The sequence below is a fragment of the Hypanus sabinus genome, chromosome 16, assembly GCF_030144855.1.
Source record: "Hypanus sabinus isolate sHypSab1 chromosome 16, sHypSab1.hap1, whole genome shotgun sequence".
NCBI lineage: Eukaryota > Metazoa > Chordata > Chondrichthyes > Myliobatiformes > Dasyatidae > Hypanus > Hypanus sabinus.
The window spans coordinates 62,906,201-62,922,459 of record NC_082721.1 but is presented as its reverse complement, the minus strand read 5'-3'; the positions used below and the strand labels follow the sequence as shown (position 1 = coordinate 62,922,459).

The following is a 16,259-nucleotide window of genomic DNA, read 5'->3' as shown; positions in this document are numbered from 1 at the left end:
TTTTGAGATGATGTGAAGGTTTCGTTTTAATAGTTCTATAGCACTTTCCAGAAGGGAGTTGTAGGAAAAAGCAGTCCTAAGTAATTATCCATATTGTGATTTGCCATAAAGCGACCCATAAGATCATACAATATCAAAGCAGCATTGGGCCATTCAGCCCACTGAGTCTGCTATGCCATTCCATCAAGGCTGACAGAACCCTTGACAGAAATTGACAGTGTTTGATGTTTCCTTCACATTCTGTTATTTTTTTCTTACATGCATTCCCTAAGAGTGAATTTTTGTTCAGTTTCTTTAATTGTTTTTTGGCAGCGATTTGTAAATTACATTACCCTAACAACTGCGGTATGGGAGAACGCTGTGAACATCCAGTGGATCTCTGTAGGGATGCTATAAAACATTCCACACCAAGTTTCACAAGAACAGGTGAAGACGAGCAGCCAAAGAAATGGATATAAAAGAGACTGTGCTAGAAAATCTTAGCAAGTCAGGTAGCATCAGTGACTGGGAGAGTTAACATTCCAAACATTTCATTTCATCATGTTGCCTTTGGAATTTAAGAAGAATCTTAAAGGTTGTGAGGAAGAACGGAGGTTTCAGGAAGTTTCAGAGTGTGAACACAAACCGAAGACAGCACAGACAGTGGTGGAAAAATTCAGGGCTGTTCAAGAGGATAAAGGGCATAGAGATTTCAGAGGAGCTCACAGAAGGCTGGAAGAACTCAGCAGGTTAGTCAGCATCTGTGGAAGGGAATAGAAGGTCGACATTTTGGTCTGAAACCCTTCATCAGTACTGAAAAGTAAGGGGAGGGTAAGGAAGCCAGAATAAGAAGGTGGGGAGAAGGGTAGGAGTATAAACTGGCAGGTGACAGGTGAGGCCATTAAGGGAGAAAGTGGGTAGGTAGGTGGGGGAGAGGGGTATGAAGTGAGAAACTGGGGGGGTGATGGGTAGAAAAGGTAAAGGGATGAAGATGGAATCTGATAGGAGAGGAGAGTGGACCATAGGAGAAAGGGAAGAGAAGAAGCACCTCTCCTTTCTTTTCCAGTCCTGATGAAGGGTCTTGGCCCAAAATCTTGACTATTTATTCCCCTCCATAGATACTTCAACACTTGATGTGTGTTCCTCTGGATTTGCCAGCGTCTGCAGAATCTCAGAGGATTGTTAGAGCTGCAAGGGGTTACGGAGGCAGGTTACAAGACACTGGGAACTGAGAAAAAAGGAACAGGAACTGGACAAGTCCTTAACAGTGCAACTGGAGAGGTTTTTATAACATCTAATTACAGTGGTTCAGACTTGACCTGAATTGTTATTTGTGAATGCCATGGGGAACTCCCCCAACAAACTGTGACGTGAAGTTGGTGGATACAAGGTATTTTTAGAGCATGGTACTCTCGATCCAATCCAATGTGAGTGGTAGGTGTGTGATGGAGTTCATGCTTTCTCACTGTTCTGCATTTATGTTTGCAACCCATTCCCAATGACAAAATGGTGCACTGACCCCCCCCCCCCCCCCACCCTCCCATCTGCCCATTCTTGCACCCAGGAATACCTCAACAGTATCCTACAGCATGCAAAGGACTTCAAGGAATATCACCGATCAGTCACGGGAAAGATGCAGAAACTAACCAAAGCTGTGGCTACCTACCATGCCAACACCGAGCGGGAGCAGAAGAAGGAGAATGAACGGATCGAGAAGGAGAGAATGAGAAGGCTCATGGTGAGTTGCAACCTGCACCTCCCATCCCACCAGCACCCCCTCCAAACACTTCCTCTGTGGGTGCTGTCTGTGCTCAAGGCAAGTGGCTCCTTTGGCCCTCTGGGGTGTTAATCTATTCAGCTGCCAGAGGTGAATCAAGTACTATACACAATCCAGCTTCGTACAGGTGTAAGACAGAATAGATGGGGGATTGGATGTATGAGTGATTTTTGCGATAGCATTGTTAGTGCTGACTGTCTATTAAAGTATCAATGCTGGTTTTTACATCTCCCTGTCTCACACTATCCCTATCTCTTCTTTTCCTTGCTGCCTCTTTTTCTCTCTCTTTCTGTCTGTGTGTCATCTTTCTCACTCTGTCTCTTCCCCTTTTGGTCTTTTCTCCTCATTCCTCTTTTCTCTCCCTCTCCCTCCCCCTCTCCTCTCCCCTCTCTCCCTCCCTCCCTCTCCCCTCCCCTCTCTCCCTCCCCCTCTCCCTCCTCTTCTCCCTTTCTCCATTGCCTTCTGTCTGACTACCTGTCTTTCTCTCTCTCCCTCCTCACCTCTGTCTAACTATCTGTCTGTCTCTCACTCCACAGGCAGAAGACGAGGAAGGCTACCGCAAGCTGATCGACCAGAAGAAGGACCGGCGGCTGGCCTACCTGCTGCAGCAGACGGACGAGTATGTGGCCAATCTGACAGAACTGGTCCGGCAGCACAAAGCAGCGCAGGCAGCAAAAGAGAAAAAGAAGAAAAAGAAGAAGAAGGTCAGTGAGACAAGAGCCTTGGTGTGAGTGGGGGGGAGGTGGACGGCTTCTGTGCATTCTGTCAGCTCAAAGGAAGGCTTGGAATTGATGTTCCTTTCACAACTACCAGTTGCCCCAAAGCAGCTCCCAGGCAATTACTCTCAGGTCACAGTTACCTGTGCAACGTATGAAATACAAGGAGCAGTTTGAAGATCACACCAACAGTCACAAGATATTGTCCAAATGTTTGGGTTTTAAGCTTTAGTTAAAAGGGACCGAGGCTAATTCCCTTATTCCTCAATGTAGTGCCATCTCCCACATCTTCCGGAAAGATGGTAGCATATTTGAACGCAGCAGGCTCTTGGGGCCCAGCCAAAGGGGCACTTTTCTTTTTAAAATTTGTTTTTTTATGATCGTAAGACTATACTGAACTCCCAGGAACAACTGGTACAGGAGGTCTACCGCATCAGAGATTTGTTCGTTTGTCAGAGCTGACGGCAAGGGCAGACAGTTCAGAGAAGAAGTCGCTGGACATTCAAGAGAAGCCAGCAGGTGGCTGGGAGAGGGGGAAGCCAACAGACAGGCCAGAGGAGAATCCGGCAGGCAGGATGATGAATGAGAATCCGGGGGACGGGACGGAGAATGAGAATCCGGCAGATGGGACGATGAATGAGAATCCAGGGGACGGGACGGAGAATGAGAATCCAGTGGACGGGACGGAGAATGAGAGTCCGGCAGACGGGACGATGAATGAGAATCTGGGGGACGGGACGGAGAATGAGAATCTGGGGGACAGGACGGAGAATGAGAATCCGGCAGACAGGATGATGAGTGAGAATCCAGGGGACGGGACGGAGAATGAGAATCTGGGGGACAGGACGGAGAATGAGAATCCGGCCTCAAGCTGCTGCAGTCTAGGTGAGACGATGTGGTATGGAGTCTGTGCTCGGTTGGGAGCTGGCCTCTGCCATCAGTGCTGCCCTCCAGCGTTCGACAGGCTAGTCTGCCGGGAGCTGTACCATCAACGTGCATGTTGCCCAGGGACGTGGACTCTACGTGTTTTCTTGCATAATAATGTGAGATTTTTTTCTCTCTTGCTATTTTGAATGTATGTTATGCACCTTGGCCCCGAAAAACTTCTGTCTCATTTGACTGTACCCATGTATGGTCTGAATGATTTGATTTTTTGATTTAATTTGACATCTGCCAGAGAGCTTGGGCCCATGTCTCATTTAACATCAAATCCAAAAGACAGCATGGCTGACTGTGTACTTTCCTTTAACACTGGCTTGATACTTTTAGAGTTGTAGGGTCATAGAGCATTACAGCATGGATACAGGCCTTTCAGGCCATGCTGACCATGGTACCCATCCAGTTAGTCCCAATTACCAGCTTTCAGCCTCTTCTTACGTGATACTATTGTACCTGTCTCTTCTGATAGCTCTTTCCCATACTCACCACCCTCTGCATGTAAAAGTAGCCCCTCAGGTTCCTTTTAAATTGTTTCCCTTTCACCCTAAGTCTGAGCTGCCTAGTTTCGGACTCCCCTGCTCTGCGAATAGGATTAACTGCTCACATTATCTATGCCTCATACTGTCGATAATGGCAAGCCTTTTAGTCAAATCTGTGGAGTGGTACAGGTGCCTTAGGCACACCTCCGCTGGAGGAAGTTTTAAGACCATAAAACATAACAGTAGAGGCAGGCCATTCGGCCCATCGACGCTGTTCTGCCTTTACGTCATAGCTGATTTATTATCCTTTTCAACCCCATTCTCCTGCCTTCTCCCCATAACCTTTACCCTTTTTACTTATAGAAGCAGGAAAACGTGGATGGCTTAGGTTCGGCTGTCGGTCCTGATGGTGAGGTGAGTGATTCGGGAAAATTTGGGTCTGTGATGTCATCAACCTAGAGATCAAGAGTTCAATCTCCTCATAGATTAAACCTCTCATCTCTGGAATCAACCTGGTAAACCTCCTCAGCACCAACTCCAAAGTCATTAAGTCTTTCCTTGAGCAAGAAGACCAGGCAGTATTCCAGATGCTTTGTCCTTTGACTGTGACCAAGATGTCTTATGTTGTGGACAAGGCTTTCACCAAAGTATCTGTTACTCAAGTGGTTCTGGGCTGGAGAGCACATTCCTATGACAAAGACTGTGATCTGATCTGGCTTCCTCCCTCATCCCAAAGACTCACGGGTTAGGGTTAGTACGTTGGCACCAGAAACATGGTGACACTTGCAGGCTGCCCAGCACAATCCTTGCGGATTTGATTTGATGCAACTATTGCCATTCACAGTATGTTTCAATGTACATGTGACATATAAAGTTAATTTTTAATCTCTATCTATCTTTAATTAATGACAGGCAGGTTCACAAGCAGGAGCATTCTCCTCCTCTGAGATGTAGGAATGTAAGAAACAGAGAGAGGAGTAGATTATTTGGCCCTTTTGATCTAGGTATGTCATCCATCAAGATCAAGGCTGGCTTACCTCTGTGACACTTTCCTGCATTATCCCCTTATTCACGTAACATCAAGAAATCTATTGGTCTCGGTGTTGAATGAGCACAGATAACAAGCTTTCCCACCACTTTCAATGTGAAGAAAGTTCCAAAGGTTTAGCACCTTTTTTTAGTCGGATTTCAAGGTTCAAGAATATAAAATATAAAAGCATTTCTATAAAACACAATATACAAATAACTATTCTATACATAGACTGAATGTACATACATTAAATGACAGCAGGTGATATGTAGGTAGTGGTGGGAGGCGGTGGCGTGGGTTAATGGGCGGTGGCATGGGTTAATGGGTTGAGGTGTTGATCTGCTTGAAGAGAAGTCACTGTGCAGAAGTTTCTCCTTAACTCCATCTGAAAAGCCCCACCCTTATTTATTCTTAAACCACCTCCCTTGTCTCCAGCCCATCAAGCCCTGTAAGAATTTTAAACTTCAATGAGATGTCATTCTTAGTTCTAAAGATAACAGTGCTAGCCCATGCAGTCTTACAACAAGCCTGCTTTCCCTGCAGCCATTCTGGGAATCCTCACTGTGCTCCCTCTATGGCGAGTAGGAAAGGGATAGAAGGAATTGGACGAAGGATTGAGGTGGGGGTGGAGAAGTGAAATGGCAGGTTTGACTCACTGGGAAATGTCCCTTGCCCTCAGCTCCTGGATGAGACCAGCCAGATGAGTGACCTGCCAGTGAAGGTGATCCACGTGGAGAGTGGCCGAATCTTGTCGGGGGCCGAGGCGCCAAAGGCCGGACAGCTGGATGCCTGGTTGGAAATGAACCCTGGGTGAGTACACAAGGACACAGCGGGCAGTGTAGAATCACAATCACAGTCAGATTTAATACCACTGGCAAATGTTGTGAAATTTGTTGTTTTGTGGCAGCAGTACAGTGCAATACATTTTTTTAAAAATTATAAGATCAAAAAGTTAGATCAAAAATATAGTGAGTTAGTGTCAATGGGTTGGGACTTTGTTCAGAAATCTGATGATGGAGGCAAGAAACTGTTCTTAAGTCTGAGCGAGTGTCTTCAGGCTCCTGTACATCTCCCTGATGGTAGCAATGAGAAGAGGGCTGGGGGTCCTCAATGATGGATGCCACCTTTTCGAGGCAACACCTCAAAATACCCTCCATACCTTCGATGTGAAGATACCCTCGACGCTGGTGAGGCTCATACTCATAATGGAGATGGCTGAGTTTGCAACACCCTGCAGCTTTTTCCAACCCTGTACAGTGGCCCCTCCATACCAGTTAGAATGCTGTACCTGGTGGTAGAACGCAGGCACTGAGGAGTACAGGCACCTGGTTTCCTGAAAGTGGCTCACAGGTAGACAGGCTGGTGACAAAGTCTTTTGCCACACTGGCCTTCATCAGTCAGGGCACTGAGTACAGAAGATGGAACAATGGCAAGCTCACATTTGTAGTATTGTGTCTAGTTTTGAACACCCTGCTGTAGGAAAGATGCCACTGAGCTGCCAGAGAGTGCAGAGGAAATTTACAAGAATGTCGATGGGATCGAGGAACTGAGTTATGGATAAAGGTTGGGCTTTTTTTTCATTGGAGTGTAGGAAAGTGATGGTTGACCTTATCGAGGTGCATGAGGGATTTCCCAGGATTGTGGAATCGAGGAGAGAGATTTAATCAGAACCTGAGGGGCAACATTTTCACCCAAAGTGTGGTCCGCCCGAGTAAGTGGTTGAGGCAGGTACATTTAGAAGGTACTTTGACAGGAAAGATTTAGAGGGATATGGGCCAAATGTCACTAGCTCAAATGTGGATTTTGTTTGGCATGGGCCGAGGGGCCTGTTTCCATTTTTGACCCCTCTTTCCCAGCTCGTTTCTGCACCTGTTATTATTACTCTTTATTTCTTCCGAGTAGGTATGAGGTGGCCCCACGCTCTGACAGTGAAGACACTGGCTCTGAAGAAGAGGAAGAGGTAAGTACAGAACAGAAAGGGACACATGCAATCTAAAGCCTGGTGAGCAGGAGCCCTCATTATAGGACACAACTAGTGGACCACAGGAAGCATTATAATGCCAGTTGTTTTTTTTTTCCTCCAGTCAGCTGAAGGGACTCAGCCCGAAACGTCGGCTGGTAACTTTTCCATAGATGCTGCCTGGCCTGCAGAGTTCCTTCAGCATTTTCTATGTGTTGATTTGGATTTCTAGCATCAGCAGATTTTCTCTTGTTTGTTGATAATGGCTGTTGTACCCATTTGATCCAGGCACAAGGCCAGAATTTTCCTCCAGCTTTTTGACATCGCTAAATTAAAAAAAGTAGTGTTGATATTTTTAATCTGCAGTGTAATTAAGCAGGAAAACATAAACTAAACATTTTTTAGAAGTAAGAACACAATTAGAACAAAAAAAAAGTCCATTTTAGTGCAAAGTGATCAAAATGGCAGACAGGTACCTGATCTATTGATGGCTCTGTTTCTTGTTCAGGAAGAGGAGGAGGAGGAGCAGGCGGCCACATCAGCACCACCTACTGCCCCTGAGGAGAAGAAGAAAATTCAGGATCCAGACAGCGAAGAGGTGTCTGAGCTGGACGCCAGGCAGATAATAGAGTAAGTAGAGCATTATGGTATAGATGGAATGGAGCACTGTGAGTGGAATTGGCATAGCCACAAAGGGGAACCAACTAGTCTGGGAAAGAATGGTTGGGACTATACTCTATAGCAGCATTATGGTTGACGTTCTGGAGCGTAATGTGTGTCAGCTGGCTGGAGATGAATGAAATGGGTGGGCAATTTTTTGGAGCAGAACAGGTGAGCTTTTCTAGAGCAGTACAAGGATGGGTTTTCCAAAGTGGAATGGGGGGAGTTGTTTAGAACATGATGTGCAAGGTGGGGGTTCTGGAGCAGGATATAAACAGAATCTTCTAGAGCAGAAGGATCTAACACACAATGGGGAGATCAGTGTGGACCAAAATTATGGGAAGATTGTGATGTTCGGGAAATGATGCAAGGAAGCTTATCTGGAGCTAGATGTGCAACAGTCTTGGCAGAATAGGAGAACACTGTTCTAGAGCAGAAGTGTTCTAGTGTGTTATGGGGGAGATGATTCTGGAACAGAATGGGGGTGGTGTCCTAGAACCAAATTGAGATAAAGATCTGTATGAAGCATAATATTTTCTTTGGCTGAGAGGAAGGGCACTGTTCTGTGGTGCAGAATGTGTGGGATCTGCCCTGGGGACAGAGGATGACAAAATCTAAGTGTCAGTCCAGAGAATATTCCTTTACCAACCGGATGGAGAGTTGTGACAGTGACAGGCCGGCATGGTAGAACAGGGGTCAGCACAGTGCTTTACAACGCTAGCTGTAAAACCAATTGGGGTTCAATTCTCACCACTGTCTCTAAGGAGTTTGTGCAGTTCTCCCCATGACTACCTGGGTTTCCTCTGAGTGCTCTGGTGTCCTCCCGTATTCCAAAGACATACGGGTTAGGGTTAGTAAGAGGTGGGTGCTAGAGTTGTGGTGACACTTGCAGATACCCCCAGCACATCTTTGGACTGTGTTGGTTGTCGATGGAAATGACGCATTTCACTCTATGTTTCGATGCTTTAATGTACAATAGACAAGCAAGGCTAATCTTCTTTTAATTGCGTCTTGCAGGAATGCCAAGCAGGATGTGGATGACGAGTACAGTGCGCCACTGTCCAGCATGCACGGTCTGCAGTCCTATTACTCAGTCGCTCATGCGGTGACTGAGAGGGTGGACATTCAGTCCACGCTGCTTGTGAACGGTTTACTGAAACAATATCAGGTAAAGGAGTGTCGGGTGTGTTCTGCTCTTCACTTTATGAAGGCACATTGGCTTCATAAACCAAAGTCACGTGTACAAGAGATGGGGTGTTATGCTGAAGTTGTATAAGACATTGGTGAAGCCTTTTTTGGAATATTGTGCACAGTTCCGGTCACCTAAGGGAGATAGCAATAAGATTGAAGGTGTGCCAGAACTTGAGAACCTGAGTTATAGGGAAAGGTTGAATAGGTTAGGACTTTATTCCCTAGGGCATAGGAGAATGAGAATGAGGGGAGATTTGACGGGTATACAAAATGAAGACAGGCTTTTTCCACTGAGGTTGAGTGAGACTAAAATTAGAGGTGACGGGTTAAGGGTGAAAGGTGAAATGTTTAAGGGAAACATGAGGGGGAACCTTCACTCAGAGGGTGGTGAGAGTGGGGAATCCACAGCAGAGGTGGTGGACGTGGACTAAATCTCAACATTTAAGAGAAATTTAGAAAGGTACATGGATGGAGGGCTATGAACCAAGTGCAGGTCCATGGAACTAGGCAGAATAATAGTTTGGCGTACTAGACGGACCGAGGGGCTTGATTCTGTACCGTAGTGCTCTGTGGCTCCTTGACTCTTTTGTCACTGACTTACTGATACATGTCTAGTTTTGCACCACAATGCTCCCTAGCTCCCCATCACTGAGACTCCTGCTACAGACAACCATTGGATTTGACCAAGGAATGGAGATCCCAGGAGGAATTAGTGACGTAGAGTTATGATGAAAAACCTGCTTGCAGCAGCATCACAGGAATGTAGCTACAGAGAGTGACACACAGAATTTAATTTATACAGAAGTTATACAAAAATAAATGAAGAGAGAGCAAAAAAGAGCTTAGTGCAAGACGTGCTCCATAACACCCCATTGCTGAGGTAGTGTTAAGCACCATCACAGAGCAGTTGGGCTGAATGGACTGATGCTACGTTGACCACTACGCTCTGCATTGTGTTACCGCTTTTCCCTTCTACTGTACTGACATTGTGAAGTGATCTGTATGGGTGGCATGTTTTTCACTGTGCCTCAGTTACATGCGACAATAATAAACCATTCAACAATTATCGTTCTGTGTAACTCCTTAAATGCTACGCAGGTCAAAGGTCTGGAGTGGCTCGTGTCGCTCTACAACAACAACCTGAACGGGATCCTCGCCGATGAAATGGGCCTGGGGAAGACCATCCAGACCATCGCCCTCATCACATACCTCATGGAACACAAGCGCATCAATGGACCATTCCTCATCATAGTACCTCTCTCGTAAGGAGATCTCTGCTCACCTCTCTATGTCCTGGAGATCTGAGGGAGGAAAGTTGACCAGAATCCTGCAGAATCTCAACAACTCCCCGTTAAAGCAATGATTTCCCTCCTTCTGATAAAAATGTGGTTTATCCAAGCATTCCATGGCTTTCCACAGACTGGAATCAGATATGTTCTTGGGGTTAAAAAACCCCATTATTAGTCCAATACAGAGTAAATTCTATGGGATTGCTCCAAACCATTTTATTTCCTGATTACCAGGCTAGTTTACATTTTCTTTACAATCAGCTCACTATAAAGGTTATTAAATTGGAAAGTGTGTCAACCTATTAGAACATATTTAACCAAAACCAAGAATCTATTGCCTCTGAAGTTGTAATGACCCAGGGATCCTTCTTAGTCAACATTCCTTCCTCAACACACGAGATGCCGGAGGAATTTGTGTGTTGCTCCAGATCCTAGCATCTGCAGCCTCTTGTGTCTCCGTTCCTCCTTCATCCTTCCCTCCAACAGATGGTCATTTCTCTCATTTTCTGTCAGAGGGATCTTCCTGCATCCGAAAAGTCTGTTGCAGTGGGAACAGACTCAAAGGCAGAAGAGAAGCACCATAGGCGCAGGGACGAGCAGCAGAGAAACATTTTATTTCTTTATGTAGTAAGTGTGGAAAAATGAGTCAGATATTATGGAAGTGATTGCAATTTACTCTAGCTGTGGGTAGACCTAATGTCGGCCGTTCATGTTTTATCAGCACAGTCTGACCTGACCCCTGAGGTGTGTTTCCTGCACTGTAATCACAACCCATCACACTGCACAATCAGGAAGTGATGTTTTCTGTACAGTGATGCAAAACTCCAATCATGACCTTGATTATGTTTGCAGGACGCTCTCAAACTGGGCTTATGAGTTCGATAAGTGGGCTCCGTCTGTATCACGGATCTCTTATAAGGTAATCCCTAGTTCAGCTTTGACTCTGTGCACAGGCGTTTGGAACCAGACTGGTTATTACTGGAACTGCAGAGATGATGTTTTTCTTGTTCTTGCCCCACACAGGGTTCTCCCGCAGCTCGAAGGGCCTTTGTTCCACTCCTCAGAAGTGGGAAGTTCAACGTCTTACTCACCACCTATGAGTATATAATCAAGGACAAACATGTTCTTGCCAAGGTAAAAGTTTCCTCACTCCCTACAAAGATTTCCTGTATTCACCTTCTCCTCCAGCCAAAGATAGGATTTGTGCTGAGGTATCATAGAAACAGAGAAAACCTATGGCACAGTACAGGCCCTTCAGTCCACAGACTGTGCCAAACATGTCCTTACTTTAGAAATTACCTGGGGTTATCCATAGCCCTCTATTTTTCTGAGCTCCATGTACCTGTCCAGGAGTCTCTTAAAAGACCCTGTTGTATCCACCTCCACCACTGTCGCTGGCAGCCCATTCCACACATTCACCAGTCTGCGTAAGAAACTTAACCCTGATATTTCCTTTGTACCTACTTCCAAGCACCTTAAAACTGTGTCCACCTGTGCTAGCCACTTCAACCCTGGGGAAAAACCTCTGACTATCCACACAATCAATGCCTCTCATCATCTTATACACCTCTATCAGATCACCTCTCATCCTCTGTCACTCCAAGGAAAAAAGGCTGAATTCATTCAACCTATTCTCATAAGGCATGCTCCCCAATCCAGGCAACATCCTTGTAAATCTCCTTTGCACCCTTTCTATGGTTTCCACATCCTTCCTAAAGTGAGGCGACCAGAACTGAGCACAGTACTCCAACTAGGTTCTGACCAGGGTCCTATATAGCTGTAACATTACCTCTCTGCTCCTAAACTCAATCCCATGATTGATGAAGGCCAATGCACCGTATGCTTTCTTAACCACAGAGTCAACCTGTGCAGCAGCTTTGAGTGTACTATGGACTCAGACCCCAAGATCCCTCTGATCCTCCACATTGCCAGGAGTCTATACTATATTCTGCCATCATATTTGACCTACCAAAATGAACCACTTCACATTTATCTGGGTTGAAATCCATCTGCCACTTCTCAGACTAGTTTTGCATCCTATCAAATGTCCCACTGTAACCTCTGACAGCCCTCCACACTATTCCACAACACTTCAACCTTTATGTCATCAGCAAATTTACTAACCCATCCCTCCACTTCTTCATCCAGGTCATTTATAAAAATCACAAAGAGTAGGGGTCCCAGAACAGATCCCTGAGGCACGCCACTGGTCACTGACCTCCATGCAGAATTTGACCGGTCTACAACCACTCATTAGTGTTCATCTCCGTACACCCTACCTCCCTCCAGTTTACCTGTAAATGTTTCAGCTGTGGCCTCTGGTGCTTCACTGTTTTCCAACTCCATTATCCAATCAGTTTCCCAGCCCATCCGTTACCCAACACATTGTCCCTTCCCATTTTACACAACCCACTGCCCCATTGTCCCTCTTCATCTGTTACCCAAACCACTGAACTCCCCATTGTAACTAAATCAATTACCCCACCCCATCCATTATCCAACCCACTGCGCACCCCACCTATTACCCAAACCCCTGCCCTCCCCATTGTAACCAAACCAATCGCCCCTCCCATCGATTACCCAAACCATTGCGCTTTCCATCCAGTATCCAACAGAATAGTAGAATATAGACTGGATATGGGCAGAGAAATAGCAGCTGGAGTGAAATACCTGGGCAAGTGTGAAGTATTGCACTTTGGAAGGTAAGGGGAAGTATACAGTTAATAAAAGGATCCTTACAGCATTTTTCTCTTTCCAGATCCGTTGGAAGTACATGATCGTGGACGAGGGTCACCGGATGAAGAACCACCACTGTAAGCTGACACAGGTGCTGAACACACACTATGTGGCTCCTCGTCGCCTCCTGCTGACTGGCACCCCACTGCAGAACAAGCTGCCTGAGCTGTGGGCGCTTCTCAACTTCCTGCTGCCTACCATTTTCAAAAGCTGCAACACATTTGAGCAGTGGTTCAATGCTCCCTTTGCCATGACGGGGGAGAAGGTACGTCTGTGAGGGATGGTTGGAGGTGGTCTGAACACAGAGTTTGTGTCACCCAATCAAACCTGCATCCATTTTTGGCCATCACTCTTCAGGAAGGATGTGAGAATCCTAGAGTGGGCCAGAAGAGATCTACTGAAGCATTGCCGAGGATTTCAGCTCCAGAATTGGAATGGAGAAGCTGGGGTTGTTTTCCTTGGAGTAGAGAAGACTAGAGGAAAGTTTGGTGGAGATAGTCAAGTTCATGTTTAGAAAAGGGGGAAAAGACAAAGCTGTTGCCCTGAGTGGGTGGTTCAAGGGCCATTTCTGGACAACAGATACAAGGGAGCATGTGAGGAAGACTATTCAGATAGTACTGATTAACTGGTACTCACTGCTTGTGGGGACGGTGGAAAGGGAAGCAATTGCTGCTCTATTTTAATTTATCTCGAGATACAGCATAGTAACAGGCCCTTCCAGCTCCGCAAAGTCACACCATCCAGTTACACCCATGTTACCAATGAACCCACGAATCCATACGTCTTTGGAATGTGGAGGGAAACTGGAGCATCCAGAGGAAAGCCATGCAGTCACAGGAACAATGTACAAACTGCTGACAGACAGCGGTGGAACTGAACCACTGGTCACTGGCACTGTGCTACCCAGTACACTAGAGCGCTGCCTGACTGTTTAGAGAATTGGAACTGAACAGACACTGAAGAGGATTAAATTGTTGTATTGTGGGGCAGGAGTGGTCAGCCAGCTGGCTCTTCATCCAAATCTTTAGGAGATACAGGAGACTTCAGATTCTGGTTCTGGACCATAAACTGCTGAAGAAACTCAGTGACCCGGCCGGCATCTATGGAGGGAAATGGACAGGCGATGTTTCCAGTTGAGACAGTCCAGGTGAAGGGTCTTGACCCAAAACATCAATTCTCAGTTTCCTTCTATAAATGCTGCCTGATCTGCTGAGTTCCTCCACTTACTTGTTTCCTTTACATTGATTTCTCTAACTTCCAGCATTTCCTCCTCCTTCCCCTTCCTTATTTTCCCATTCCCCATTTTAGCTCCCCTATTATCCCTTCTCTTCACCTGCCTGTTGCCTCCTCCTGGTGCCTCTCCTTACCTTTCTCCTATGGTCTACTCTCCTTCTTCTTCAACCCTTTACCTCTTCCACGTATCACCTCCCAGCTTCTCACTTCATCACATCGCCTACCCACCTACCTTCCCACCACTACCTGGTCTCACCTATCACCTGCCAGCTGGTACTCCTTACCTCTCCCACACTTTCTTACTCTGTCTTCCATTCCAGTCCTAATGAAATGGGGGTTGTGGAATGCAATTCAATGTATGAGGGCACTTAGGCATTGGTGGTTCCATCCCAACCTTGCTTTGGACTAGAATGCACCTTATCATTATCAGCTGGTGGCTGGGTTGTCAGGTGCTGGAGGAGTAAGCACAACTCTCATGTCCAGTCCACAGCATTATGGCTTTCAAGGCCTGCACTGGGTACGTTGGAGCCCGTAAATCTCAGCTGACCAGAGGGATGGCTGCATTATTGGAGAGAGTGGGGCTGAGGTTGACAGGAGAGAACCATGCATTTATAGTGCTGACATACTGTCTCCAGTGTGCAGACAAATATTCATCCATCAGTTCCTGCCAACATCATCAAAGCAGATTATTTGGCTTTAATCACATAGAGAGATGCGATGCACAAATTGGCTTTCACTGTCCTTATGAGGAAAAATTGAGTGAACTAGGCCTTATTTCTTTGGAGCGAAGAGGGCGAGGGGGATCTTAATAGAATTGTACAAGATAATAACAGGCATTGATAGAGTGGACAGCCCAGGGTGGAAATGTCTAATACAAGGAGGAATAATTTTAAGGTGATTGGAGGAAAGTACTGGCGGGGAAATGTTAAGAGTCAGTTTTTTTTTACACAGAGAGGGGTGGATGTGTGAACACTCTCCCAGAGTGGTGGTGAAGGCAGATACGTTAGAGACATTCAGTAGACTATTAGGTAGGCAAATGATGAGGGTAAAGTGGAAGGTTATGTGGAAGGGAAAAGTTAGATTGATTTTGGAGTAGCTCAAGATTGTGAGCCGAAGGGCTTGTAGAGTGCTGGAATGTTTTATCTTCTTGCTTTTGCATAGTGACCACATCATTGGCCAATTGAAATGTCCTGAGATTGTGAAAGGCCCTCTGTAAATGCAAGCTTTTGAATGGGGAGGGAAATGTGCCTCCCTTTTCAAATACGGAATCAATCTGCCTCCATTGTGTCTAACATCCCAAACAGGTGGATTTGAATGAGGAGGAAACCATTCTGATCATCCGCCGCTTGCACAAGGTTCTCCGCCCCTTTCTGTTACGGCGATTGAAAAAGGAAGTGGAAGCTCAGCTTCCTGAGAAGGTAACAAGTTCTTCCGGTGGTTTGAAGCGGACAAGTGGGTTAAAGATCGATGGGAATTACATTGGGTTTGGGCCGAAAGGGAAGTAGACTCACATATCTTGGGGGTTTTAAACAGCTGTCAATTTTTCACTTACTTATTATTTCAAGGTGTGAACATCGTTGACATAGCACACATTTATTGTCCACCTCCAGTTGTCCTTGAATTGACCACTTGCTGGTCCATTTCTAAGATGAAAGATTAGCTTTAGTTGTCATATGTATATCAAAACATACATTGAAATGTTTGGTTTGTGTCACAGTCTGATGTCTGTGCTGGGGGCAGCCCGGTGCCGACATAGCACGCCCACAATTTGTTAACCTTAACCCATTCAACTTTGGAATGTGGGAGGGAACTGGAGCACTCCACATGGTCACAAGGAGAACGTACAAACTCCTTACAGACAGTGGCAGGAATTGAACCCTGGTTGCGATCCCTAGTGTCGTTGGGCACTACACTAACCACTATGCTACCATGCTGCCCAGAGAGCATTTAAGAATCAGGTCAAGTATATTGTCATGTGCAAGCATGGGAGGGTCAGGTACTCTGAAAAGCTTCCTGCAGCAGCATTAAAGGCGTATGGCATCAGATAAACAACATTCATAAGAAACAGATAAATTAGAGACAATTTCAGAATCAGGTTTAATATCACTAGCATATGTCATGAAATTTGATGTTACACTCCAGCAGTACATTGCAATACATAATAAAAACATTGTTATAGTAAATTGCAGTAAAATGTATGTATATATCTAAAATAAATAAAAGGTAGAACCCACAATGGAGCTGACTGAGTTTACAACCTTCTGCAGCTT

General features: G+C 45.8%; 1 protein-coding gene and 1 long non-coding RNA gene across 8 annotated transcripts in view; one reads left to right on the top strand and one right to left on the bottom strand.

Annotated features, from left to right (window-relative positions):
- The window catches only part of LOC132406370 (uncharacterized), a 147,363-nt gene that overhangs the window by 49,400 nt on the left and 81,704 nt on the right, over window positions 1-16,259 (bottom strand). The window contains exons 4-5 of the long non-coding RNA XR_009516147.1: window positions 15,542-15,632; window positions 5,577-5,709 (exon numbers count right to left, since the gene is read on the bottom strand). This is a non-coding gene — a long non-coding RNA (uncharacterized LOC132406370). The remainder of the gene's footprint in view (window positions 1-5,576; window positions 5,710-15,541; window positions 15,633-16,259) is intronic.
- smarca4a (SWI/SNF related, matrix associated, actin dependent regulator of chromatin, subfamily a, member 4a) overlaps window positions 1-16,259 on the top strand; it is a 216,958-nt gene that overhangs the window by 132,513 nt on the left and 68,186 nt on the right. For all 7 annotated transcript variants that reach the window (XM_059991941.1, XM_059991940.1, XM_059991937.1 and 4 more), the window contains 12 exons: window positions 1,544-1,717; window positions 2,293-2,460; window positions 4,254-4,304; window positions 5,600-5,730; window positions 6,823-6,880; window positions 7,389-7,510; window positions 8,558-8,708; window positions 9,830-9,993; window positions 10,873-10,939; window positions 11,044-11,154; window positions 12,779-13,021; window positions 15,294-15,407. In XM_059991941.1, coding sequence (XP_059847924.1) covers window positions 1,544-1,717; window positions 2,293-2,460; window positions 4,254-4,304; window positions 5,600-5,730; window positions 6,823-6,880; window positions 7,389-7,510; window positions 8,558-8,708; window positions 9,830-9,993; window positions 10,873-10,939; window positions 11,044-11,154; window positions 12,779-13,021; window positions 15,294-15,407 — 1,554 coding nt within the window. The remainder of the gene's footprint in view (window positions 1-1,543; window positions 1,718-2,292; window positions 2,461-4,253; window positions 4,305-5,599; window positions 5,731-6,822; window positions 6,881-7,388; window positions 7,511-8,557; window positions 8,709-9,829; window positions 9,994-10,872; window positions 10,940-11,043; window positions 11,155-12,778; window positions 13,022-15,293; window positions 15,408-16,259) is intronic.